The following is a 26,864-nucleotide window of genomic DNA, read 5'->3' as shown; positions in this document are numbered from 1 at the left end:
ACAATTGTGATATAAAAAAACAAAAATAAATAAGCGGTTAAATTCAAAGAAGATATTTTGAAGATGAGATGGATGTCAAATACAGATTTTTTTAAAGCTTCTTGCGAAAATATTGTTGAAAAATAGTAATAACGAAATGATATCACATTTCATTCAAAAGTGTCATTGTTGATTAAATCTTTTCTTTCAATGTCATTCAATTCGTTTATGGGTTAACCTTTTATTTTTACAAAATTTGAAAGAATAAAAATGTTTCAAAGTTTTGACGAGCAATTTCGTCCACCTCATGCACTTGTGTGCTTTGGATTCGGAGGGAAATTATTGATTGTTTCGCCAAAGAATGTTGGTCATTCGGTCCCTCCAATTCCATTGCCAGCTCCTCCGCCAATTCCTTCTTTTGGGCAGTTTGACAATGCTGCGCAACCTTCACAGAAAGAAAGAGGGTTTGGAGAAGATACATCTTACTTTGAAGACGACGTCATTCCCTCGGTTATGGATTCAACATTTGAGGAGCCTGCTATATCTTTCCGCGCTTCACAAAGGCAAAAGCATACTTCACAATCTCAGATGGATTCATTAACATCCAGTTTTGGATCTATTTCCTTGGAACCAACGGGTCCTTCGACATTGGCCCCAACGCAAAAAAGTGTTTTTCGATATCACATGGAAATACATCAGTTGAAATCATATCTTGCTTCAAAACCGAGCACAACGCTTTTGAAACGAATGAACGGAGCATTTGGCACATCATCTTCATCCTTAAAGGAAATAGCAAATCTTTTAAGAAACGATGGTTTATTTGATTTGGCTGGAGAAGCAATAAATCCTCTAACTGAACCATTGCAAATGTCAGAGCAACCAGCATTGCATGGACAAGGAGAAGGAACGTATTTGACCAGACATTTGCTTGCAATTCTTTGTCTTCATGGAGGTACTTTTAACTTAAAAGATAAAGATTCAAAAGCAAAGAAAGAGATTATCGAACTTCTTCTTGGGGGAAATAATGATCAAGCTCTGATGGGAGTTCCTGAACAAGCGAATTTTATGCATTCAATGGGCCTTCTTACAACATCAAGCGATGAATTACAGCGTTGCTCTTCTATTTCACCATCACTTGCAAATGCTGCTCCCACTGCTCGTACTCTCTCCCCCACATCTGCTTTATACAACTCATCATCCGCAGGCGAAGGGAATCTTTCTCCTTCTTCTACGCAAATGTCCCCTCCGCTGCCACCGATGTCTCCTCCTCTTTTCACTGTACCGCTCCCAGGCGCAACTACAGGCACTTCACCTTCTTCCTCTCCCACTGCTGTTGTGCAGTCTCCGCCTTCTTCGCCCGGCTTCTTCTTCTCCAGCGCCTCTTCCACGCTGCTGCCGCAGATGCCGACCATCCCACCGCCTGTACCAGATCAGATGCCGATGAATGCGCGCATTCGAGCTGTGGGGTCAGTCGTGAAGTCTCTTTTACACTCTGACATTTCTGGTGCATTTGATGTTGCTCTGAGTGAAGGGCTGATTGCAGAGGCGCTTCTGCTGGCGACTGAAATGGACTCCGGAAGCTTCGTCAAGGCAGCCACCACACTTGCTACGCGATGCTATCCCGAAGGCCATCCGCTACGGACGCATTTTCTGCTGCTGGCGAAGCAGCCTGACCAGCTCTTCCGCATCCACTCTCCGTCGACGAAGGTTGTCAATGCAGAAGGGGAGCGGCACAAGGAGAGCGCCATCACAGCGCATTGGCGGGTGAATGTGGCGACGGTGCTGGCGAAAGGGTCGAAGGACCAGGACGCCATCCTGTTTTCGATGAGCGACTCTCTTCTGGGTGAAGGGCGGGTATCAGCTGCACACTTCTGCTTGATTCTGATTGCACACGGCTTCGACGTGGCAGTCAGCGGAAGCGCCCGGCTGGTGCTGGTGGGCGAAGACCACGCGACTCTTCCTCTGACGTTCTTCCGCGATGTGCCGTCGATTCTGCTGTCGGAGGCATACGAGGCAGCCATGCTGCACGCCAACCCCGTCGGCTCTTATCCCGCGCTCCAGCCATATCGCCTCATCAGAGCACTGATTATGATCGAGTATGGTTTGTATGACGATGCAAGGAGATTGATAGCATCAGTGCGGGCAGCTGTGTCTGCTGCTTCCTCGTCTGCTGCCAAGGCGCCAGCAAATGCTGCTAACCGGAATGACAAGAATGCCCAGAGGCCGTCTATCTTCTCGCCTTATTTTGTGTCTCTTTTGGATGCGACAGAGATGAGATTGAATGAGCTGGGCAAAGGAGAGTCACGGAGCATGGGCACAGGTGGCAGCACCCTCCAGAAAGGGCTGGGGATCATCACCAATGTTGGCTCTGGTCTGCTTTCAGTGTTTTCGCGAAAAGGGAAAAAAGGAAGTAAAAGCGAAACTGGCTTTGCGCCGCTGGGGGGAGAGAGCGATGATGTGCCTCGAAGTGGGTCGACACCTGCTTATCAGTCGCCATCGCCATCGCCGACACCTGAATATCCATATGGCAAGTGGCCAGGGCAGGAGGCAGCTGAGCCTGGCGCAGCAGCAGCCGCAGGCAGAGGAGCAGGACTGGTGGCGCCTGATCTCACCCACCGCCCGCAGCCGCAGTTTCCTCAGCCACACGAAATATCGCAGTCTCTGTCTCCCTCATCGGGGTTGTTCTCTTCAGTCACGTCGCTTCTGCCTCCTTCGCAGACACAGTCGCCTTCCCCTTCTACGCCTGCCAATTCAGAAAAGGGACGAGACTCGCCTTCGCAAAACACCAGCGGCAAGCAGAAGAAGTCGGGCAGTGGGCTTTCCTCGTTCTTCAGCATGTTCAAGAGGCAGACGCCGTCTCCTTCTGGCTCACGTACAAAGGAATACTACGACGAGAATCTGAAGCGGTGGGTGTTTCCTGACGAAGACCCTGATGACATCACTGTTGATCCACAGATCAAAGCAGCATCACAACCGATTGAAGTGCCACCGCCTCCTCCACCAGTTGGCATGTGCCCCACTCCTCCTGTCTACCCAGCATTCTCTCCAACTTCAGAGATGTCTCCATCGATGACCCCGTCTTCCATCTCCACGCCGCTCCCTCCACCTACTCCTGGACAGCAATCGCCTTCCTCCTCCTTGTCTGATGGATATCCCTCACCCAGTGCAGGCACTCCTGTTGCTGTAGCGTCGTCTTCGCGGAGTCGGAGGTTTATGGACCTGTCACTGGCAGACACCACAGACATGCAGGAGACAGCAACTCCTGCTGCCTCTTCTTCCCCTCCGACAGACACACCGCTATTTTCGATGGGTGCTTCCTTCCAAAGCAGCCCAGCGTCTGCATCTGCATCAGCTGCACCGTATGGAGGCAGCCGCGGGGCGCGAAGAGGCAGGCGCACCGCGAGTGCAAATGTGACATCGCTGATTGGAGATATGCTGACAGTGAAGAGCGATGGGATGGATCCACGCATGAAGGAGCTGAGGAAAGTGGCTGTCACTCCACAGACAGAGACACAAGCTCAGCCACAGGCACAAGCACAATCACAATCACAGGCACAGCAACAAACACAGAATCAGATGCACTCATCAGCATTGTCACCTCTTTCGAGCGGCAACACAAGAAAAGCACAGGAACAACAAGGACCAACTGCAAACAATCTGCAGCAGTCGCCAGAAGCATCGCCGTTGGATTGGCAGCCACGAACGCAGGCAGGGCGGTCTTATGCGTCTAATCCAGCTTCTTCTCTGTCGACACCGCAGTCAGCAACAGGCAGATTCAGCCATCGCCTGCAGAATTCATTCACAGCAAGCGACTTTGAAATGGCTGCGTCTCCAGATGAGCTAAGCAATGCAGCAAAAGCAGACAACTCCCAACTTTCTGCTGATGGGCAGATGCAGACACAGAAGCAGATGGCAGGAAACAACCCGCTTAGCTCACCTCCTTCACAACAACAACAAACACAGCAACAACAGCAGCAGCAGACAAAAGATGGAATGAATGGCATTTCTCCATTTGACACGTCAGACAGCGATTTCTTTGGAGATATTTCAAATAAAACGAACAGAGCTTCTTCAGGTATGTCTGATAATGCCTCATCCACACCTCTGAAACCACCTCCATCTTCATCAATGACATCATTACCATCTTCTTCTTCTTCAGATATTGCACCTCCTCCACCATCTTCCTCTTCCTCTTCCTCTCCGATTGCTCCTCCTCCTCCTTCCTCTGACTTCTCCTTTGACCAGCCCTTCTCCACAGCTGCCCCATCCAGCAAGTCCAGATCCACACGCACAAGAGGATCCCGCTCAAATGTGCGTGTCTCTCTGTCTGCATTCGGTGACAGCGTTTTTGGCATTTCGAATGAGCTCACTGCAACACCAACACCAACACAAACATCTACAGCAACAGCAGAGATACAGCCATCATCATTGTCATCGCCATCATCATCGCCATCATCATTATCATCATCAGTGCAACCAGCTGAGCCTGCCACTGATTTGACAAGCAAAACACAAGAAAAGCCAATTTCCCTGCAACAAACAGAGCAACAGACAAATGAAGAGCAATCGATACGACAGCCAACATCTCAGTCAGTTGAGAAGGTGAGTCCACTTCAGACACAGACACAACCAGCAGCACATTCATTTATGACAGACGACAGCTCATTCTTTGACGACCAGTCACTCGCCTCGCCATTCAGCGTGCCTACTCCATCAGCATCAGCATCAGCATCAGCCTCACCATCCTCATCCACATCAGCCCTTCCTCCCGCACAGCAGCAGATCCAACAGACACAACAGAATAAACAAAACAAACACACAAAGCACCAATCTTCTTCTTCTTCTCTTCCATTTGCTTCAGATGTGCCCTCTCACAGCCAGTCAGGCGATCTTCCTTCTCCTTTCTCTGTGCCTCACAAACAGGAACAAGCCCAAACCCAACCACAAACACAAACGCCATCACAATCACAGCCATCACCACTTCCTCAGCCACATTCAAAGACAGCATCAGCAGCATCATTCGTGCCAGCAGCAATGGAAGACGACCAGAGCTTTTTTGAATCTCCTTCATTTTCGATGGCTTTTGACTACAATCAGCAGCAGACTCACAAACAGGAAACGAAACCAGCGGCTTCTGCTGGTAATGCAGTGAAAAATGACACGAAGAATAGCTCTCCATTGAATTCTCCATTCAGCACACAAACAAACAAGACTTCGATTGGTGCAGAAGCGATGCAGAGGGAGGCAGGCAGAAGTGTTGTGGAGGAAGACCAGTTTTCATTTGACCAGCCATTTTCAGTGGGAAATGTTGTGCCGCTGCCGAAGACAAAGCCAACAGCGTCTGCACAGCCACCGAAGCAGACATATCAGCCAGCTCTTGTGCAGCAGGAGCCTTCGTATGACAACATGGACGCATTCTATGCACACAACACACAAAACACACAAAATGCACATATGACAGCACAAACTGCACTGACTGCACCATCTGCACAGACAGAGGCGTCTTCTAAGCCAGTTGTGCCGTCAGTTGCAGATGACATCGACTTCTTCGATGCACTCGGTGGACCTCCAATGGATGACTTCCCCTCTGGTCCTTCTCCATTCGCTGCTGCTGCTCCTGCTCCTCCTCCTCCTCCGACTGCTTCTTATTCGAATTCGAATTCTAATTCTAATTCTTCACCTTCATCTTTATCTTTGTCACATCAACCTGTTTCTGCTCACCAAGCTGAGCCTTCTTATAACACTGCCGGCAACATGCCTTCTTCTTTGACTCAGCCTTTCTCCACTACAAATATTCAGACAAATCAACCAACCACATCTCAAAATCCTCCATTCACATCATCTTCTGGAGACGCTAATGATTTCTTCGACTCGGACTCTTTCTCTTCTCAGCCTGCTTCTTATGTTTCTGCTCAATCTCAGCCCGTCACATCGAATCCTCAACAGCAGCAACAGTTTCAGAACGATGTTGATTTCTTTGATTACTTTTAAATCAAAGAAAATATTCACTCATATTTTATTTATTTGATTTTCATGAATAAAGAGATGATTTTTCCCCCTTTTTTTTTCGTATTTTCAACATTAATTAATTTTTAATATTACAAAGAATTTTTGTTATTTGATCACTAACTGCCATTATTTATTTTTTATTAATTTCAAATAAACATTCAAATGGCAACTCGCCCAGGAGAAAAGAGGCATCGACCTTCCTCTGAAGGTGAGTCGGAAGAAAAAATTTATTCTTTAGAAAGTGAAGTTGATAAATTGAAGAGGGAAAAGAATGCTCTTGAGAAAGATATTATGCAACAATCAACGCTTATCATGCGAATTAGAGAGCAATTTAAACAAAGATACAAGGCAGATCGTGCAAGTTATATTGTTGTTTATGTGACAATCAGTTTTATGAATGATGATTTGTTTATGTTTATTATTTTGTAAATAGGAGAAGATCCTGCTGCTGCTGCCATAGCGCAAGAAATGATGGGAATACTTGATGCTGAAGTTGAGCAACAAAAAGCTGCTAATGAAAGACTTGAAAGAGAAGTTTCTTTTTTTCTATTTTGAAATTGTATTTCATTATTGATTTCAATCCTTTCTTAAAGATTCAAAAGAAACGTTTAGGCGGACAAATAATAACAAAGCGATCCCATCCTTATCTTAAAGACAATAGACGTCCCCCTTCTGCAGTGTGCTTTTATTTATAACTTTTTTAAATAGGATTAATGAATTAATTATTTTGATTTTCAGAAATCAAGAGCTGCACTTGGATCGTTTGCTTATTTGACTCAATTTCGTATTTGTCATTCACGTTTTATTTTTGAAGAAGCTCATCGAAGCGTTCTTTTGGTGCAGGGTCAATTCCTCATTCTGATTTTAGCGATTCAATATCCAGTACGCAAACATCAATTGTTACCAGCCCTGAAATATTAAGTCAAGTGGCAGACATGAGAAGTCAAATTGATGAACTTAGTGAAATTAACCAAAAACTTCGTGAACGGTTGGATGAAATGGAAATTGACAGACAAAAAGATGACGGCCAATTTGTATGATTACGCCTCTGCAACGAATCATTAACACTTTTTTTCGTTCTTTTTTCTTTAAAAACAATTTGTCGAATATAATGTTTGTTTTATTAGGATAATGAAGCTATGTCTGCTGCAATACAGCAGATGCATGAGCAGATGTTAGCACGCGTTGAAGAAATGCGACAATTACAAGGCGATTTATTGACCAACCAACAGCAACTGAAAAAAGAACAATTTACAAACGAGACATTGATGAAGGAGCGCGACGAGGCAATCGAATTTGGAGAAGAGGTTTGTCTCAAATATCTTCATAAAAACAAAACAGTGAAATATTATTTTAATCCATTTTGACTTTCTCTTATTGGCAATTGTAATGTTAATTCAATGGTGCTTTTTGGCATTTTAGCTGAGAAACAGAGTGAACGAACTGACATTTGCAGTGAATGAAAAAGACGCTGAGCTGAAGAAGTTGAGAGAATTGAATGAGCAACTTCAAAAGAAGATAGACGAACTTGAAATTCTGACTGATTCGCTCAACAAACAGTTAGAACATCAACAAAAACTGATTGAGCAGTGGAAGGCAGATGTGTGCTTTTTTTTTAACTTCTTTCTTTTTCTTTTTCTAATTTTTTTTTTCTTGAAAATTTCATGTCATCACTTATAAACATTTTTATTTACTTATTTTTAAATAAATAAATGCGAAAACAACTTTTTTTCAGAGTAAATTGACTCAATCAGACATTGACAAGAACAACGAACTGCGCTTCAAGAAGTTTTTGGAGAACGAACAAGATTTGCGGAGGCAGCTGAATGCAGCGAATGAGACGATCCGCGAAAGAGACAGAGAAATAATGCAGTTGAAAGAGCGCCTCAGCAGAGAAGAGAAGCTGAGAAAGGAGTTGGAGGAAAAGCTCAAGCCCTTCCGCGGGGTGATGGGCGAAGGGAGAGAAGTCATTGAGAAGGCTGTGTATATCATTGGGAAGTGGAAGGAGATGGGAAAGAAGCCGTCTGAGATTGAGAAGTTAATAGAAGGATACGAAGAGAGAGACAGTTTGAGAGAAGAGAACAGGCGGCTGCGTGCAGACAGAGACAGAGAGCGGGCAAACGTGAAGAGAGAGAAGGAAAGGGCAGACCGGCTGAAGAAGGAGCTGGAGGAAGAGCGAAGACGGAAGAGGGAGTCGGAGCTGATGAGGCAGCTCGACCTGAAAGCAGAAGAGATCTCGTTTTTGACTGAGCGTGTGATGGACCACGGGATGTTTGACCAGGTTGCGCCGATTGAAAACAAGATTGAGCCAGGCGAGACGATTATGCTGATATACGTGACAGAAGCATCGCTGATGGAGTCGTTCTTCTCTTCCCTCTCAATCGGCAGCGGAGGAGCACCAACACAATCTCCGCTGTCTTATCTCCAGACATTTGTCATTGTCGACTTCTTCGAATTCGACTCTGTCAAATCCAACGACATTGTCGGTCTGAAGCCCCGTTTTGATTTGTGTGCGCGTTATCGCGTGGCTGTGAAACCATACTTCATTCACGACATCCTTCGCCACACAGCTTCGATTGAGTTGTATGCCATCGCCCCGCCTCAGACAATGGGACGCACTTCGGGTCTGCCTCCAACTGCTAATGGAGCAGCGTTAGGCCTTTCTTTTGCTCCAACGCGAATGGTGGCCAAAGGGTGTGCATCCAAAAATAAAATGAAAATTATTAATTATTTATTTATGTTTGATTATATCATTATATGAAATGAATGTCTATCTTCTTTTCTCTTCTCAACAACATTCAGTGTGTTCTCGCTGGCAGCGTTTGTGGAGTCGTATGAAGACATCGAGCAAACCGTGACACTTTATCGTGTGCAGCCGAAGAAAAAGCGAAGTGGTGTCTCTTCCACTTTGGACACCGACAGCGTTGAGATGACAACAGAGGCTGTTGGAACAGTCAACATCAGAGCACAAGTTCTGCTGCCGCTCCAGACAGCAATGCCGAATCTGGAACAGGTTGTGAGCAAAGTGGAGTCTACGGACTGTGACATATGCAAAGCAGCGCAGAATCTTCCAGAGGGAATTTTGCAGTCGCTGAAGAAGCATGCGTCGCAGTCTCGCGCAAAACACCGCACTCAAATGTCTTCTGCATCTGCTGCATCATCATTGCCTTCTTCTTCACCCTCGCTGTCTCCATCCTCTTCACCCACTCCTGTGCCATCTTCTCCAGCAACACCTTCATCTCGCATCTCATCATCCAACCCATTTTCAAGCAACTCCACTTCATCCAAACCACCTTCACACAAAAATACTTCTTCTTCTTCATCTCGACGAGTCACGTCTGCCTCTGCCTCTGCTTCTGCTTCTTCTTACAGCCCATTCGACGAGCCATCCTCTCCTTCTCAGGGTCCCTTCTCTCCTTCTTCTCCTGCCCACTCATCATTCACAGCCACAGCACCCACAGAAGGATTTCCTCCGTCTCGTGCCTCGTCCATCGCATCTGCCCGCTCATCCACACAGAAGCTGTCACGAGCACCTTCAGCAGCATCTGTTCGCTCAACCGCATCGCAACACTCAAAAGTGGCGTCCCGAAGCGGATCGGCCGCAGCGTCTGTGCTGCAGTCAGAGCGGCAGTCTGTTGCGTCGCTGAAAGGAGCATCGCGCTCGAACACAGACGACTATCTGCACTCATCAGCAGATGGCGGCAACATTTATGATGAAGGAGACTCATCTCCATCTCCGAAGGGGTTTATGGACACGCTGCAGGCTGATGAGTTTGCGACCAGCGAAGAGGAACCAGCATCGCTCGATGCGGTCGATGCAACAGAGGAGCCAGCAGCTGATGATAAGCTGAATGAAGCACACGATGAAGAAGACAATTGGGATGAGGAGCACACAAAAGATGATGAACAACGTGACAATGACTATCTTGATGAGTTGCACTCGAGCAACGACGACGATGCTGATGAAGAAAAGCAAGAAGATAAAACAGCTGCGGAAGAAGGGGAAGGGGAAGGGGAAGAAACAAAAGAAGAACAGGAACCAGAGCCACAACCAGAAGACAGCGGGAATAATTTTGATGAAACAGGAGAAGAAGGAGAGAATACATATCAAGATGATCCTTTTGAAGACACAGCCGCATCTGAAAAGGAGGAACAGCAGGTAGATGAAAATGTTGAACCTTCTGGTGAGCAAGAAGATGCTGAAAAGAAAGATAACGAAGAGAATTACGAAGACTATGGAGATGATTTTGAACAAACTCATGATCAAACAAGTGAACCAGAGAATGTTCAAGAAGGATCAGATGCAGATGAAATCAATAACACAGATTACGAAGAATTTTAATTACGATATATTACATATTACTCATCACATTTTGCATTTGTTTTAGTTTATTCAAACATTTCTATTTTATTGATCTTTCCCTTTTATGAATTCTGAAATTTATTCATGGAAGCTTCTGGCTCATTTTTTCGGAATCTGTTCAGAAAGCGGAGAAATAAATCATTTAAATTATTTTTTAAGCTTTTTTCGCTTGTGGTAATCATTGCATATTCAAGCCATCAGCAATGTGTGCACTGATCATTTGACATTTATGTTGAAATTTGTATTTTTCTTTATAACAAATTTAACACCAATATACAACGTAATAACTTTTATTAACAATAATTGTTTCATTGAATGAACATTTTATTTCCATTTTTATTTCATTTCAGCCCATGAATTTGAATCATTTTACTATTTGAAAAGATTGTTGCTTTATTGGATTCCTTTAACAATTATTCACTGGATTATATTTTCCCATGTTCCAATGCAATGTATGAACTTTGTTTATAATGTTGTTTATTTGGATTTTATGTTTCAATATTTTTTTATTGTTTAAAGATGGAGAATCGGTGTCAAGCTTGCACCAAAACAGCATTTTTCATCGAAAAGCTCATAAGATTTGGGAATCTATATTTACTACTCCAAGGACTTTTTATCCAAATCCGATATTTCGATTTTTCGAAACATTGTACTTCAACTTCGTTTCTTTTTTGAAAGGGATCGTTCATTTTTCTCAACCATTCACCATCACCTTGCTTTCACTCATCCATATCCAACTTTTTCCGTTTAATATAGCTGTGACATCTCCATGGACTACATTTACAAATTTATCTCATCCATCATCTCGTTTTGGCACATCCTTTATCAAATCTGTGTTATCTTTGATTATTACAATTACGGCAGCATTATTTGCCTTTTCGATATCGATGTCAGCAGTTTATGGAATATCTTCTTTGAGGATTTTAAGATTACCATTCTTATATGAAGGAGGAGACCTAATTATTCCAGAAGAATCGATTCTTCTCATTGTGATTATTACAATGCTTATCGTATTTATATTTTATGCCTCTCCCTCGCCTCCAAACTCAAGTTCTCCTGCTGTAACTCCTTCACCTTCTGCATTCTCGCCTTCGTTTGATGCTTTCAGTTACTCCTCAACATCATCCTCCTCATCAATTCACACAACATCTTATCCCATCGTAACACATGCTCCATTAATATGCTCATTGTCTCGAGCTATCTGCATGGGCATGCAACAATCTCTTTCATTCTTGATCACTGCTTCCTTCCTTGTTCCCTTTGTCATCAGACCGCTCTTCCGTGCCTACCCCTTCCGCAACCACATTTCCCCTCTCACTCCAAATTCTCTGTTTGTTCATTCTTTGTACGAGTCTTATTACTCTTCATCAGATCCGCAAGAAAGCTCCTTCATCGTCATTCGCTTGATCAAGGGGTTGCTTTATGGATTGCGAAGTCTGTTGGTCAGCGTTGACTCGTTTCTGTTTGGCAAAGACGAAGGATGGTCGATGTTTGGCAACATGGTGTTTGGCAGCGGTGATGATATGTGGATATCATTAGCTGATTTTGAGAAGCACTTCTGTCTCTTCTCAACTGTGCTCATCTTCGGTGTGTCTCTTGCCTCTTCGCTGTTTTCGTGGTATTTCTCGTCGCCTCTGACATCAGAGCTGAACAACAGAGGCCATTTCGGGCATCCTCTGAGGCGTTTCCTCTATCGCATCAAGCGACTGGACCTTTGGAACTCGAAAGAAGAGGTCGAGATTAAGTCTTCTGTTCCCCATGCAACGTCGTTCATCACGTGGATTCCGAAGAAGTTTGCAGAGTGGGTAGACGATTGGTTTGTGTTCAATGACGATTACGTGAGCGACAACTTGGCAAACATCCAGACTTCTCTTTCTCTCAAAGTGGAGATTGCAAAGCGTGTGGACGACACAGACATTTCTGCGCTGCTGAACCCGTCGGTGATGAAGCTGCAGCAGGCAGAAAACGAAACAATCATCATCCGCTTTCTGGCACAGTCGCTGTGTCTTTCGCTGTCCAACTGCAAGTCTTCGTCTCCTTCTTCAATGGACTTCAATGCGCCTCTGCCGGTCAGCAGACAGAAGAGCAACTACCCCGTTCTCTGCAGCCCTCTGACACGCAGGCTGATCATTTCTGAACTCGAAAAGAGAATGAAACCTCCGCGTCCAAAGCGCAAGTCCCAATCTTTGGAGTCTCAACCATCTGAAGCTGTGCCTTCTTCTTCTTCTTCTTCTTCTTCTTTCAATCAGAATTGGAATTCACCTCGTTCTGCTTCTGCTTCAGCATCATCCTCCTCCTCCTCTTCTTCTTCTTTTGCTGCTTTATCTCAAATGGGAGTTGATCAACAGCTTCCTTCAGAAGCAATAAATGACCCTTCTCTTGCTTGTTCAATCATCCTTTCAGATAACAGTGGGCACCTTCTTCAAGAGACTGTCTTTCCTGCTCTTCAGCTAATTCTGCGCTTTTTGGAGAGAAGCAGCGCAATTCCCATCAATCTGAACAGTTACTTGCTTTCAGCGACGGAAGAGGCGATTGTTAGAGGAAGATGGAAAAAAGCGCAGAGAAAGAGAGAGAAGAAGCAGAAGCAGAGCAGAGACGGATCCGGCATTGGCAAATCTATCGCCTTCAAAGACTCATCTGAGCAGCCAGCTGACGAAGGTGATGAGATCCGGATGCTGAGTCTGCTGATGGGAAAGCATGCAGACGATGAAGGGAGCATCGACAGAGCCATCAGAGAGCACGAAGACAGCCAAAAGATAAGACGCAGCTTCAGCCTGCGCCAACCGCTGAATCCGCTTCCATTCTTCACACTGCTTTCTGTCGACGATCTGCGCTCCATCCGACTTTTACGGCGAGTGGTGGAGAATTCGATGTGGAGGACAACTGAAGACATGCTTTCGTGTGGCAGCAGCTCTCGTTCACTCAAACGGAAGAGCATGGCAGTCACTGGAAAGACACCACTCTTTGCTCCATCTTTCAAACAGATGCACTTCGTTCCGCTTTCGTTCTTTGTGCAGAAGTTTCAGAGGGAAGTGAGCAAGTCGCCGCTGTATGGAGACAATCAGATTGAGAGGCAAGTGGAAGCAGACGATGCTTCGTTTATTGGCTCGCTTATTCCCCCTCCGCCACCACTTCATTCTGCCGGCATAACTCTCTTTGATTTGTGTGTTAATGGGAGCCTGAGTCCAGAGCAAAGAAATGGGGATCAGCCAGATTGGCAAAAGAGCATCTTTGGCACCAGAGACAGCAGCAAATACAACACATTTAGCAGACAAAGAGGCAGCCAGTACACTTCAACAGCACTGCCACAGTTTAGAGGATACATGGAAAGAGAATACATTGAAAACTCTGAGAACGAAGAGTGGAACGGAATATTTGATGCTTCGTTTATTACAGAAAGAGATCGGAAGGCAGCAACAGGAATGAAGAAGAGAGAAAAGAGCAAAGACAGATCGAATGGGCAACAAAGCAAATCCGCAGCGAAAGCACTGAAATCTCTGAGCAGCCAAAGCAGCAGCGAGAGCAGCGATCTGCTTGAATCTGCAGCAAGACAGCAGGCAATCATCAATTCAGGTGCGAGAATGCTGTCTGAGGAGGAGTCCGAGCCAGCATCGACGCTTTTTGCGCGGGAAGACTCAGAAGAGGACGATGACACGGTCATCTACATTCTCGGTGTGTTCATGTCGAAGAAGAAGAGAAAGAGCTGGCGCTCTCAGCTGAACCAGGACAAGATACGCAATCCTCAGGTCACAAACAAGAAGAGGGTTGCAAAATACATTGGAAAGGGGCTCTATTCGATCTTTGTGCACCCTCTCAAGTCTTTGCTGAGGTCTTTCCTTCTCTTCTTCCTGCGTATTGGCGCATCCGTCTTTTTCTTCATCAGAAGGCTTATTCACTTCTTTGCCTGTTTCTTCCCCTTTTCTCAGATCTCTCGATTCATCTCAGTTGCCCTCCGCCATCCTGCTCCTTCGCCTTTTGCTGCTGCCCCGCCTCAGAGTCTCTTTGCGCTGTTTGCTCTTCAGGATGCCTCATCTGTCGCTTCTGCGGTGGCTGTGGTGACAGACATCGTTCTTTCCTCTGCGTCCCACGATCTCCTCTCCACTCTGTCGCAGAACCTGTCGCTGGAAGGAGTCGTCTCGATATTCCTTGTTTTGTGGAGGAGAGTGGAAGAGCTGGAGGTTGTGCTGGAAATGATGGCATTCCCAGAAGCTTCAAAGAAAATAAGTGGAAGCAGGACAGATTTGGATTTCGTAGAGCGTAAACGATATTCTGGGTATACCCAACTGACTCACCTCAAAGAAGGTTTGTTCTGTCATTTTATTTTGCTTGCTTTATTTATTCAATTATAATTATACTTGTTAGTTCTTCATAATTCACTTCGCTCAATCATTCAAACTTATAGACCCAGAATTGTAGCTGCATTGAACAGATTCAACCAAGAAGAAAAAGCAATTCTCCTGCAATTTTTAGAACATAAAATTTAGAATCACTTCATAAATTCTGATAAGTTCACACCACACTAAAAGTTGTTTTTTGTTCATAATAATAAATTAGATGAATAGATCAAATTTTACAAAATGTCTCGTTTTCATTTTCCATTTGAATTAGAGATTTTTGTAGTAACTGAGCTTGAAAGCAATTCTATTCTTCTTTATGATAAGGATGAAAAAGAAGGAATTATAGTTGATTGTGGAGGCAGTCAAGGTAAAGTTATTAAAAAGTAATTTACATGATAAATATGTTGTTATTCGTATTAAGACAAAGTTGTTCAACGTGTAAAAGAACTTTCTCTAAAAATAAATCATGTGTATTGTGTGTAATGTTTGTTTTTGCCAATTCATGCAATTTCATAATAACGGTTTTTTTTAAGATACCCACGGTCATTTTGATCACGTAGATTTTACAGGACAGCTTGCAGAGTATTTGAAATGTCCAATAACTGTTCATTCTCGTGATCAATCAGTTTACCACAAACAACTTGCCTTTAAAAAGCGTATATGTAAAGTATGCAATGACACGTCTGTACCAGACATATTAGATCACCATGAAGGAGAAGAATTTCATTTTGGCCGTTTCAAGGGTACAATTATCCACACACCAGGACATTCCCCTGGCTCGTGTTCGTTTTACATACCAGATATACTAATTATGACTGGAGATACAATCTTTGCCCAGGGGTTTGACGCATTAAAAATATTAATTGTATTGTTTCTATTTGATTTTCTTTTCTTTTTTTTTTAGAGTCGGTATGATGATTATTTTTTGTTTTATATTCTTTATTGTTTGATTATCTCAATTTGCATGTTTGAAATTATTTTTAAAAGGTCACACACGCGGTCCAGTTCGACATTTTTAAATTTTATTAGACTTTGTATTATGAACGATTTTTCTTTCAATGAATATTCACAAATTATTTTAGGGAGCAAGTAGAATCATGCTTAAAGAGTCAATAAAAAATAAGTTATTAATTCTAAATGATGGACTAATTGTTCTTCCAGGTTAGAGTTTTATAGTTTTTTTTTAATTTTAATACATCCCAAACAGGTCATGGTCCATTCACAACAATAGGCGCAGAACGAAAATATCTCACACAATATGTGAGTGATCTTCCGCAAAAGGGCAGCGAGTGTACATCATCTTCTTCTGCTCCTTCTGCATCAACCGAACAGTGTCCATGTGATGATCCAACATCAAGCAGTCAAGCTTCGGAAAATAAAAAATCCTGAAAAAAAATTTTTTTTCTGGTTTTTGTTAATAGTGTTGTTTTACGTTTCCCGTTGAATGACTTCCTTTCATTCATAATAACTTCATTTTGTAATAGTTATGTGTATTTAAAAAATATTTTTTTTACAAATAAATTTTGATTTTGGCATATTCACAGAGAACGGGGCAGCTTTGATCTGACCCAGTATTTTTTTATTTTTAGGGTCAAAATTCAAAAATAATCACTGTATTAATAGATTGGTTTTGGTTTTAGGGTTAGCGTTAAACCTCCTCGTCACCCCGCCAGTGACGAGCCTATTTTTAAAAGTGACTGACAAATCAAAAATTCAAATGTCATTTTTTAAAAACGAGAAAATTTATTCATTTTGATAACAAAGGCATTTTTTATATATTGAAATATTATCAGTTTCATAACAATATTTCTGCTATTTGCTGATAAATTAATTTTCAATAATTAACTTTTGAAAAATTTTCGTTATGGAAAAGTTGATGATAGTTAGGGAAAAAACCCACTTTGGGGAAAAAACTTCTGCACAACAGTTCAAAAAATTCTTTGTCAATTATGGAAATATGAAACTGCGTCAATTCGTGAATCAACTTTGTGTATTAAGGTGATTTTCACCATTTTAATAAAAAATTGTTCTAAAATGGAAATATCGATCGAACGATTTTTAATATTCAAATTGAAATTTCATGAAAACTGTTTGAGTTGGATTTGATATTAAATATATTTATACAAAGCTCTAAATATTATATATTTATCTCATTTCTTTGTTTTATTATTACTATTTAAAAATCATGTTTGATGTGAAAATATAGCAATTTGAGTTGATATAAAACAATGATCACAACTGAATCAAAATCGTTATTCAATAAGGATTCGAAAATATGGAAAAAGTTCAAAAACATTACAGATAATCTTGATAAAAAACCAGTTGAACAAAAACAATGTTGATCCTGTTTAAATACAATTTAAATTTTGAAATAAATGATACTGTATGCAAAACATAATTAGAACAAACCGATATCTTTTCAATTGAATGCAGATTTCTCTGTTTTCGAATGAGATAATAAATCCAAAAAACAAAAAAGTGTTAAATATATTTTATGGTTTCATTTACCACAAATTAAATAAAAATTGATAAGAAATCTGGAAATAAACTTTTCTTATTTATGCCATAATGTTGGGTATTTGTGAACATCCATATCCTTTAAATGAGTTTGTTTAATCAAGGGATAATTATTTGTTAAGTTTGATTTTGTTAATTATATAATAAATTCATTTTTTCAAATTTTGATAATTATCAATTCTTGAAATAAACTGTTTAAATTTATACTCCGAAGCAGAATGCAAATGAATAATTCTATCATGTGATGCAGAATGTCAAATTTCCTCAAGTAATAAATAGGATTTTTTTGATTGGAGAAAAGAACGAACCAATAAAATGCTAATAGATACGAATGAAAGAGCAATACGAAAATTGCGCCTATTCTGTTTGCAGTGTGCTCATATGTCAGCTTGTGAAAAACGAGTGCATTGGACATTTTTGCGATTTTGAAGGTTTTTGTGAATTTTTTTAACTTTTTTGATGAATTCATTTGCTCCATTTGTAGAATATTCATCAATGAACGTTTATGGACTGGTATGAAGCAATTTCTCTGTTGGTAAAAGTGGAGGAGATGCAATTCGAATGCGTTATTGTATCATCCAAGGATCATCAATGAGCAAGAAAAGAGTGAAAAGAATGGGCGGAACTGTTCTTGGAGCAAGTCATATGTAGCCAACAACAACAAATTTCTGTATTGCAAGGACAGAATGCTGGATGGAAAATTTTATCAACAATTTCCTTACAATAATTCACACAAATGCAAGTTGCACGAGATGACTGAACAGATACATATTTTGAATCAGAGAAACTGCATTGTGCTGTTGAAGTGAGTGCTGATAGCGAAAAGGAGGAACTTGAAAAACAAACATTTCATCAATTGAACCGAAAAATGATAAAATATTATTTAAATATTTAGGATCAATTTGAATAACGGAAGCAAAATAGATATCTGTTCCATCAGAATTCTTCACAAACTATTCATCAATCAAAACCGGTAAAACGACTCATGTTAAATAGATCATAAATTATTTTAACTTTTCTGAATGATATACGGAAGAATGCAAAAGCAATGTCAAATGATGTGGCATTTGTTGTTTTCTCAGTGAAAATATGAATTTTCCAAATGAAAGCTCATCAAAACCACATTATCTTCATTGAACAATTTTGTGATAGCAAACGATAAAAACAGCAATTTACAAAATCAAATTTGCAGTTGAACATATTCTTATTTTTCTGTAGACAACTTTGAGGATGTGCATTGATAACTTGTAACATTAAAAATTTAACTACAAAACTGAATTTTAAAATATATTTCGAAAAATGAAGGAACAAGATATCATTTCCAACGAAAAAAGATGATATATTTAATTCTATATATTTGATGGAATCATTTATTTCAACAAGAGGATCAGTATCGATTATCAGGCATTCCACCAATGCAACTTATTGACAATTAATTTCAAATGAGTGGGAAAGAGTTGTTTATTGAATAAGCAAAACTATTTAATTGCAGCAAAAAGATAATTGAAAACAAACTTCCTTTTTAAAGAAATCATTTTTTTATCTCTATAATTTTGTCCTTATTTGTAATATATATTATTTCATTATTTTTTGAAAGGATAAGCTGAACACAATAGAAAAATATATCAAATGAAAACTTCCAAAGAATAGGATTTCCATATTTTAACAAGCAGAAAACGAAGTTTCAAATTTCAAATTCTTTATGTTTAAAAGAAAAAATGTTTCAAAAAGACAATCCAAATATGAAATAATATGGCTTGTATTTGCTTTTGTTTCAATATTTTTTTTTCATTCACGAAATGTTGCGGTTAAACATGAAGTTCTAATGAAAAATTTAAAACGTTTCAGAAACACATTAATAAAGTGTTTAATAAATAACAATTGAGTGAATAAGAAATCTAAGAGCAATAAAATAAACACTTTTGGAAAAGAAGTCTTTCGATAACTGAACACTCAAAAAATTATTCTTTAAAAAAACTGTTTCTGTTCCATTTGAATTTTTAAGGGATGAAACCCTTTAAAAAAAGAATATGTTTTTAAAACTGTAAAAATTTACTTAATGAGAAAATAATTGAGCGATTTGAAATACATATTTGTCATCCATAAAGAAATTACTATTTTTTGAACCCATGTGCACGAGTTTCGAATTTTGTGCGGGTTTTTTCCCTAACTATGAATTTTTCAGATACGCACTTTTTTGATCGTCACTTTTTTTGATCATTTGTCATTTTTCGATTATTTTGGCACTTCCCGTCACTGATGTCATTTTTAAGTGACTTGTCATTTTTTAAAACAAATTTTTCTTGAATTATATTGCAAATCCATGTTGATGAAAACGAATTCTTGACAAAATGGCACATTTTTATCAAAATCGTCCTTTTTTTCGGTCCTTCATTAAAAATTACAAATGTTAAATAATTTTTTTCAAATATTGTTCTTTGTTAAATGTTTGACTTTTCTGATTATTTTTTCTTATGGAAAACATCAAAAATCCACTTTTCTATTTCTTCATTCATTTGTATTTTAGTAATTTTTTCAAAACAAAAAAATTGTACTCAAACAATATTTTATCTAATAACAACTTGTTATTCAAAAGAGCCAAACAATAAATTTCTACAAAAAAATTGAAAAAAATGGTCAAAAATTAGTAATATTAACAGTACTGTTAAAGAACTCAATAAAATAAATGAAATTTGTTTTATTTCAAAAATTGTTTCAAGAGCGTCTGCCCTGGGAGGCTGATTCTGGACCCAAAGCCTTCAAGGGACTGTGCTGGACCGGTCACAGCACAGTCCCAGGACGGAATCAGCCTAGCCCTCATGTTTTTGCACAGGCGCAAAAGAGGGTACTTTGAAATTATTGTTTTCACAATAATTCAAAGCTTGAGCAACAGACAACTCAAGAAACAAAATTTGAATAAAAACAAATTCAAAAGAATCAATAAAAAGAACAACATTATTATGAAAAAAATTCATTTAAAAATCTGATTGTCCAGTTTTTTTCTGTTCTCAAACAACCTTAAGGTATTGTTTCCCACGCTGTGTGGTTGGCAAGTTTTGTTTCGAGTTTTAAATGTTTTTAAAGGCCTCTCGTCTCTAACTCTTTTTTCTCCGAACTGCACTTTGTATTTTCCTTTGCCGTTGGATGGCGATGCGACTGATCTGAAAACTTCACCTCCACGCTTTTCATAAAATAAATAAGTTTTCATATTTTTCAGTTCCATTTTTTTCCAAAGTATTTTGTTTGATGGATAAAACCTGTTGTCGATTCAAACAAAGAATTTATTGAATAAACAATGAAAAATATTATTAAAGAAATTAAAACCGAAACAAGTTATTTCAAACCTTAAAAAGTGACGATGCAGCTTTTCTCTTCCATCAATAGAATTTCTTTTGTATGAGGCACAATGAGATGCATTTTTTTGAAAGAACGCTATGAGATCATCAACATTTTCCATAACTGTTTCATCGTCAAGCTCATTTTGAATGCATTTTGATAAATGGCCAAATTCTCCATCACATTCGCATTTTCCGTGGTGTTCGCAGAAAAATGATAGAGTAGTTTTTTTCCCTTTTGCAAATGAAGAATTGTCTGACAGCAAATAGTGAAGAAGGAAGGAATTTCTGAAGTGGGGGCCTGTATCGCATATGAAATGAAAACAATCTTTCTGACTGAACAACTGGTGATTTAACACTTCTTGAAGGCAACCAATTGAAAAGCGATAATCGTGCGATAGAGTGTTTGAAAAAAAGTTGAATATGTGTTTGACCAAGTTGCCTTTCTCATCTTTGATGAATCCAATAACACACAGTTGAGAAACTTCAACTTTTTCATAGAAATCTTTGCAAATTTGATTTTTACGTTTTGGCAGGGACCAATTTTCTTTAAAATCAAATAGAATCAAAGCTTCATCTGAGTTTAAGTTATCCTTCAATTGACGGAAATAAAGCTGTTGATGTCTAGCTAGTTTACGATGATCTTCGATTAATTTCAATGTTGATTGATCTTTCTCACATAAAGTTTCGTTTTTTGCCTTGAGGAAATTCTTCTTTTTATGTAAACTTTCAAAAGTGACACACAAGTCGCAAAGATCACTTCTTTTTTTTGCCTTTTTGAGATTTTTTGTCCTCTTATAAAATGTGCTTAGCGACATCTCTATATCAAGTTCATCTTTCATCTTTTCGAACAGCTTGACTTTCGATGTGTTGATTAATCTGACAGATTTTTTTGGTTTTCTTTAATAATTGGAAGAATGAGCTGGAATGTCAGAAATTGAAGGATGGAAAACAGTTGAAGATAATTTATGTTTATTATTTGTGTTTGTAGTTAAAGGTGCTGACTGAAATGTTTGAGTTGAAGCAGAATATGTGGAATTGATATGTTGAAATGTTGAGGTTAATTGCTGAGATGAGTGAAATGTTGAGTTGGGTGGAAGTTGAAATGAATCTCCGATATCGTTGGCAAAAGAGGAATCACTATTTGATTGAATAAACGGTGTTATTTGTTCGTCCTCATTCAGGTTCAGAAATGATTGATTAATGCTTCTGTTATCTCTCGAATTCAATTCGTTATGAACAACTGTTGATATCAAGTTTGGAGATAACACATTGCTGATGTTATCATTCACACTCTTTTCTATCTTTTCGTAAACAGATATATATGGTTTTGCTCCATTTGCCAAATGATAAGTAAATTCTGTTGAAATTTCATTGGATATTTTTGACACTGTTCCATCGGTGCATAAAAACCATGAATCATTTATCATTGAGGAATCTTGAGAACATTTGTTTCTTTCTTTGCAAATACAAAAGAAATGACCATTGTTGTCATTTCCTGTGAAAAACAGTTGTGATATAAGTGAATAATTGTCTCCATCTTTTGTTGTAATGTCACTCACCTTCTGATGTCCTTTTTCATTGAAGAATGACAATGATAAATGAATCTTGTAGTTTTCTAAATTTTGGTTAGTTATTCGTTCAAGTGAAAAAGTCAAGAATCGAGGGAAGTGAGAAATTTTGAATTTAGATAAATGATAAGTGTCAGCATCACAGTTGGAACAAAAGGCTTTGCGATTATTCGAATTGTTTTCATCAAGTTCAAAGGAATTATTCAATGCATCACGAATGCTGGATCCTTGAACCCTGATTATTGGAGTTGTTTCTGATGCTCCATTGAAGGATTCTTTGCAAATCGTGCATGTTCTTGGATAACAGATTGTTGTGTTCATTAAATTATTCAGTTCTGGTGTCACAGATGTTAAATCTTGAAACATCTTTGCGAATACACAGTACAATTCTTGTTGGCAACCAATTGATAGATTGTTTTTCTTGTACCAACGAGTGAAGAATTCATTCGTCCATTTCACTTCTTCTTTCGAGTTTCGAGCTTTGTCCATTATTATTTCAGGTGCGCAAAGAGAATGAAGATTCAATGATATTTGAGCGAACTTCCCCACTCGCCTTTTCAATTGACCACATCGTTGAAATAATGATCGAAACAGTTAAACCAAGGATGCAACACAACAGGTATTTCCAATGTTTGGCAAAGGTGTAAATGGACAATAATCCATAAATGGTTGTGTATCAACCATATCAACAATAATTTCATTTTCTTCAGAGATGGAAATCACATCACAAGTATTTGAATCATCATGAATAATTCTGGATGATTCATCTGAAGGTAATTCAATATCCATTGCTATGTCTGATATTTGAGAAAATGATTGCGCTTCTTGTGTTCCATTGCAAGAACACTCAATTTGTTTGCTCGTTCTGATGGAAGAATGATCAATCGAGTCGATATCATCTGTTTTATCAACGTCCAAGAATAAATCATTGTCACTATCATCTTCCATTTGTCCTTGCACATTATCATCTGCAAATGAATCCGAAATGTTGTTCGAAACAGTTCAATTTGATTCGAAAAAGCTACGAAGTGGATCAACGTCTTTTTCATGCAAATCTTCACAATTCAAAATTATGAAATCGTCGTTATAAGTTTCGAGTGATTTTTTCTCTGATTTTTTCAAAAAAGATTTATGATCGAAAAAAATATGAAGTTTTTAATTTATTAACAAATATGACAAACTTTTATTGTATTTTTTCTCAAATCTTGAACATTCAGAAGATTCTGTTGAGTTGGTCATAATGAATTTTTCAAACTTGATTTCATCTTCAAAACTTAATTCTGAGTTAAACAATAGAATAAGTTGATGAATCGAAATAATCCTTTAAATTGCATTTTGAACCAACAAACTTGATTTTGTGTTATTAAAAGATTGCCTTTTATTTTGAGAAACATCGAAACTTAAATTCGAGGAGCTCTGTTTTGCATATTTATAATTGCCTATTGTGCAATTAAATCCATACTTCTCCAATTGATCGAAGCTATATTCATGGCAAACTGTTTTCAACAGTGCCACTTTTACATGCTTGTTGTCCTCCGAATTATATAGACTTGCTATTCTTTATAAAATACATTTCCATTTTTCTGAAGTTGCCATTTTGAACAATGGAAGTTATAACCTCAATAAATGAAAAAACCAATAACAAACCATCAAAAATTTTCTGAATCTTTGTGAAAAACTTTTTTCCTTTATTTGTGTGAAGGAACATGAACTTCAACATTTTCACAGCGTGATAAGTGGATTTTTCCTCAATAAAATTCCAGACATCTGCGCACTTTTCACTTTAACGAGATGCAGATAGATCCGAAAAAAGCATTTATTCAGTTATTTCTGAATAGAAATTCGATGCGAAACGGCATAGGTTCAAACGCGTTCCTTTTGCAATTTGCGTTTTTAAACCCTCAAATTATAACGAATTAATAGATAATAATTATTAAAAAACTTTTTATGGACCGATTTTTCGAAAAAAATTTTTCTTGTTGAAAAAAATGATTGTTGAAAAATGACCCATAAAAACATGAATTTCAAAGAAAAATATTCAAATTGAAAAGAAAATGTGATTTTTGGACATCCAATGTGTTTTTATTATAATATAAATTTATTTTATTTGTTTATTTTCATCACAAAAACATAAATTGAAAATAAAAAATTTAATAAAATGACTTTGATCTAACCCACAATAAATTTATTTATTATATGAAAAGTAAAATATGCTGTTTGAGCAGAAATCGAACTCAAAAGTTTGTGGTTTGTTCGCTTTTATGTGTTAAAATAAGTATATAATTATATGCCCACTTGTTTTATTTTAAAAACAGCTCCTTTTTTCAAACAGATTATCATGTTTTTTTTCGCTTGAATGTTTTAAAGCTGCAAATTTTTAATTTCAAATAAGGTTGCAATGGCTCGAAAAACATTGGCAAAACTTTCTAACGAATAAATAGTGATAAATTTGTTTGAATCTTTGAAAAACTTACATATGTTCACTTGTTTATAACTATTAATTCGGAATTTCTCTTTTTAAATGCATTGAAACGGGAAATTATTTGGTTTTATAAATCTTAAAAGGTATCCAAATCATTTTGAATTGAGAATAATTGAGAATTTGTTTGTAAAAAGTTCATTATTTTATTCATTTCATATTTTCGTTGATAATTACATGTTACAGATTTAAATAGAAAAGTTTTTAATTAAAACAATGAAAAGCGAGTTAAGCGTATAAATTTTTCAAATTGTGAAACTACTTTTGAAATAATTCTTATTAAGTCTTTTTCAATAATATTTAAATCATTTTATCCTCAAAATCGTGAATGAAACATCAAGCAAAAATGAATAAGATATTTATAAACATGAAGCTCTATCAAAACAATTTCAAACAATAACAACATAAAATTTGCAACAAAAGAATTTGATTATTGCAGTTTCTGCAAAATGAAGAAGTCTCAATAAATAATGTTAAATGTTTTCTGTTTTTATTCTAATTCTTTCTCCACTCATTGTTATTTCACCTTCTGGTGAATTTGTGATTGTTGAAACTTTCATGAAAACAGAACTCTTTGCAATATTCACAAGAGATCCAGACCATTTGCACATCTCTTCTTCCTCATTCGTTTTCCCATTGATTTTCTTTTCTCCTTCTTCGCTTCTTTCTCCATCAAACAAACATGCCTCAAACTGCACTTCCCTGCTTTCTCTCATCTCCATCATGCTTCCTTTCCCATTCATATTCACGCATTTCTCAAACGAGCAATTAGTCACTCGTATCTCTTCTTCTGCTCCATCAATCACCAACATACATCCATTCGTCAACAGTGAAATATTCTCAAAGCTCATTTCTTTCATCTCAAGCTCTGCTTTCCCTCCAACAACAACAACAGCTGCATCTCCTTCACACGTCACATTCCATATGTTTGTTTCTCCCAAAAACACTTTCGACTCTTCACACAACACAATCAATGGTGCTCTCAGATGCAAACTGCTGAATTCCATTTCCCACATTCTCAATTCTCCGCTTTCCATAATCACAATCGTGTTGTCCAACTTCAGCTCAACAGCAGATGAAATATACTCGCAACTTCGCATCTCCATTGATCCGTTTTTCACTTTCAAAACGAACTTGTGATTTGCCTCAAACTCACTTCCAAACACAAACAAACACCTCTCCACAACGCTCTCATTCACAAAAACCATTACGCTCCTCTCTTCTCCTCTTTCCTCCATCTTCCCCTCAAAATGCACTGTCGCCTTCTCCCTCCCCATCGACACCATCCTCACATCCCCAATCACACATTCCTCTCCCATCATCCCTTCTCCATCAATAATTATCATTATCGCAATGCCTCCTTGAATGTGTTGAACTCCATTTCCAATGCTCTCACATGGTGCATCCTGTCTTCCACATTGCATACTGTCGCTCCCTTTCACACACACAAACACCTGTGAAGAATAATAAAATGTGATCAACGGAATCAGATCAACATCAATATTCACTTCTCCATCGCTCTCACACATCGAGTTGTTTAACTTCAGTGCCTCCTGGCTGAAGTCCAGTCCAAACAGCCTTTCATTCAGCTGCAACTCAATCAAGTCACATCGGATGAACACATCCTTTCCCACTAATGCATCATTCATCATGAATCGGATGTTCTCCATTCTCAGCCCGAGTGGCGATGCTGGCATTTGATCTGGCACTCGATTTGGATCGAGTGCATCAATCATTATCCCTCCTCCCCTTCCATTCCCTGTTGAGCACACGCACATCCCAAATGAACACCCACTCACTTTCACTTCCGACTCTCCTCTCTTCATCAGCATCTTCATCCCTCCTCCTTCCAAGCTTCTCTCGCTCATGCACTTCGTCAGCACACACCCTTCCACCGCACACTCCATCCCGACTGAGAACGATCCCACGCTCAACGCACACGCTCTGTTCTCCAAACATGTGATGTTCACAAATGAGGAGCTGTTCACCCTCACTCTTTGTTTTGCGTTTTCTCTTGCTTTGTCGATCAACATGCTTGATAGCAATGGCTGACTCAGCGATATCAGACTCCTTCCTGAAATCATTGTGTTCGAAGCAGACACATTCATCACATCAATCACTTCCACTTCTGCTCCAAACTCCAAAAAACATTTTGCCAGATTGAAGTGAGTAAGAACAAATTCATCAATCACAATACATCCTCTTCACTCCTTCAACACACAATATTTCGTCTTTTTCTCTTTATCTTCACAAGCAAACGAACAGCTCATTATT

General features: G+C 38.9%; 5 protein-coding genes across 5 annotated transcripts; 4 read left to right on the top strand and 1 right to left on the bottom strand.

Moving 5' to 3' along the window:
* The first annotated feature begins 40 nt into the window (after window positions 1-40).
* MONOS_643 (Sec16) lies at window positions 41-6,105 on the top strand. Its single transcript, XM_067876664.1, has one exon. The coding sequence runs from the start codon at window positions 250-252 to the stop codon at window positions 5,968-5,970; it is 5,721 nt and encodes a 1,906-aa protein (XP_067731097.1). The 5' UTR covers window positions 41-249; the 3' UTR covers window positions 5,971-6,105.
* A 45-nt stretch (window positions 6,106-6,150) lies between these two features.
* MONOS_644 (uncharacterized protein) lies at window positions 6,151-10,725 on the top strand (the record flags this gene model as incomplete). The annotated part of the gene is made up of 9 exons (XM_067876675.1): window positions 6,151-6,349; window positions 6,422-6,522; window positions 6,582-6,665; window positions 6,727-6,749; window positions 6,803-7,022; window positions 7,116-7,295; window positions 7,411-7,590; window positions 7,724-8,682; window positions 8,791-10,725. The coding sequence occupies 9 exons, from the start codon at window positions 6,151-6,153 to the stop codon at window positions 10,328-10,330; spliced, it is 3,486 nt and encodes a 1,161-aa protein (XP_067731096.1). The 3' UTR covers window positions 10,331-10,725.
* A 106-nt stretch (window positions 10,726-10,831) lies between these two features.
* Window positions 10,832-14,929, top strand: MONOS_646 (uncharacterized protein). Its single transcript, XM_067876696.1, has 2 exons — window positions 10,832-14,653; window positions 14,714-14,929. Exons 1-2 carry the CDS (start codon window positions 11,239-11,241, stop codon window positions 14,833-14,835), a joined length of 3,537 nt encoding a protein of 1,178 aa, XP_067731095.1. The 5' UTR covers window positions 10,832-11,238; the 3' UTR covers window positions 14,836-14,929.
* Window positions 14,929-16,077, top strand: MONOS_17289 (putative MBL fold metallo-hydrolase; the record flags this gene model as incomplete). Its single annotated transcript, XM_067870194.1, has 7 exons — window positions 14,929-15,055; window positions 15,110-15,163; window positions 15,222-15,528; window positions 15,593-15,597; window positions 15,676-15,692; window positions 15,771-15,849; window positions 15,896-16,077. The coding sequence occupies 7 exons, from the start codon at window positions 14,929-14,931 to the stop codon at window positions 16,075-16,077; spliced, it is 771 nt and encodes a 256-aa protein (XP_067731094.1).
* An 8,986-nt stretch (window positions 16,078-25,063) lies between these two features.
* MONOS_647 (uncharacterized protein) lies at window positions 25,064-26,623 on the bottom strand (the record flags this gene model as incomplete). The annotated part of the gene is made up of 1 exon (XM_067876707.1): window positions 25,064-26,623. One exon carries the CDS (start codon window positions 26,621-26,623, stop codon window positions 25,064-25,066), a length of 1,560 nt encoding a protein of 519 aa, XP_067731093.1.
* Window positions 26,624-26,864: the final 241 nt, after the last annotated feature.

Source organism: Monocercomonoides exilis (assembly GCF_001643675.1).
Source record: "Monocercomonoides exilis strain PA203 chromosome Unknown scaffold12-1864167, whole genome shotgun sequence".
Taxonomy (NCBI): domain Eukaryota; phylum Preaxostyla; order Oxymonadida; family Polymastigidae; genus Monocercomonoides; species Monocercomonoides exilis.
This window is presented reverse-complemented; position numbering and strand designations above follow the sequence as displayed.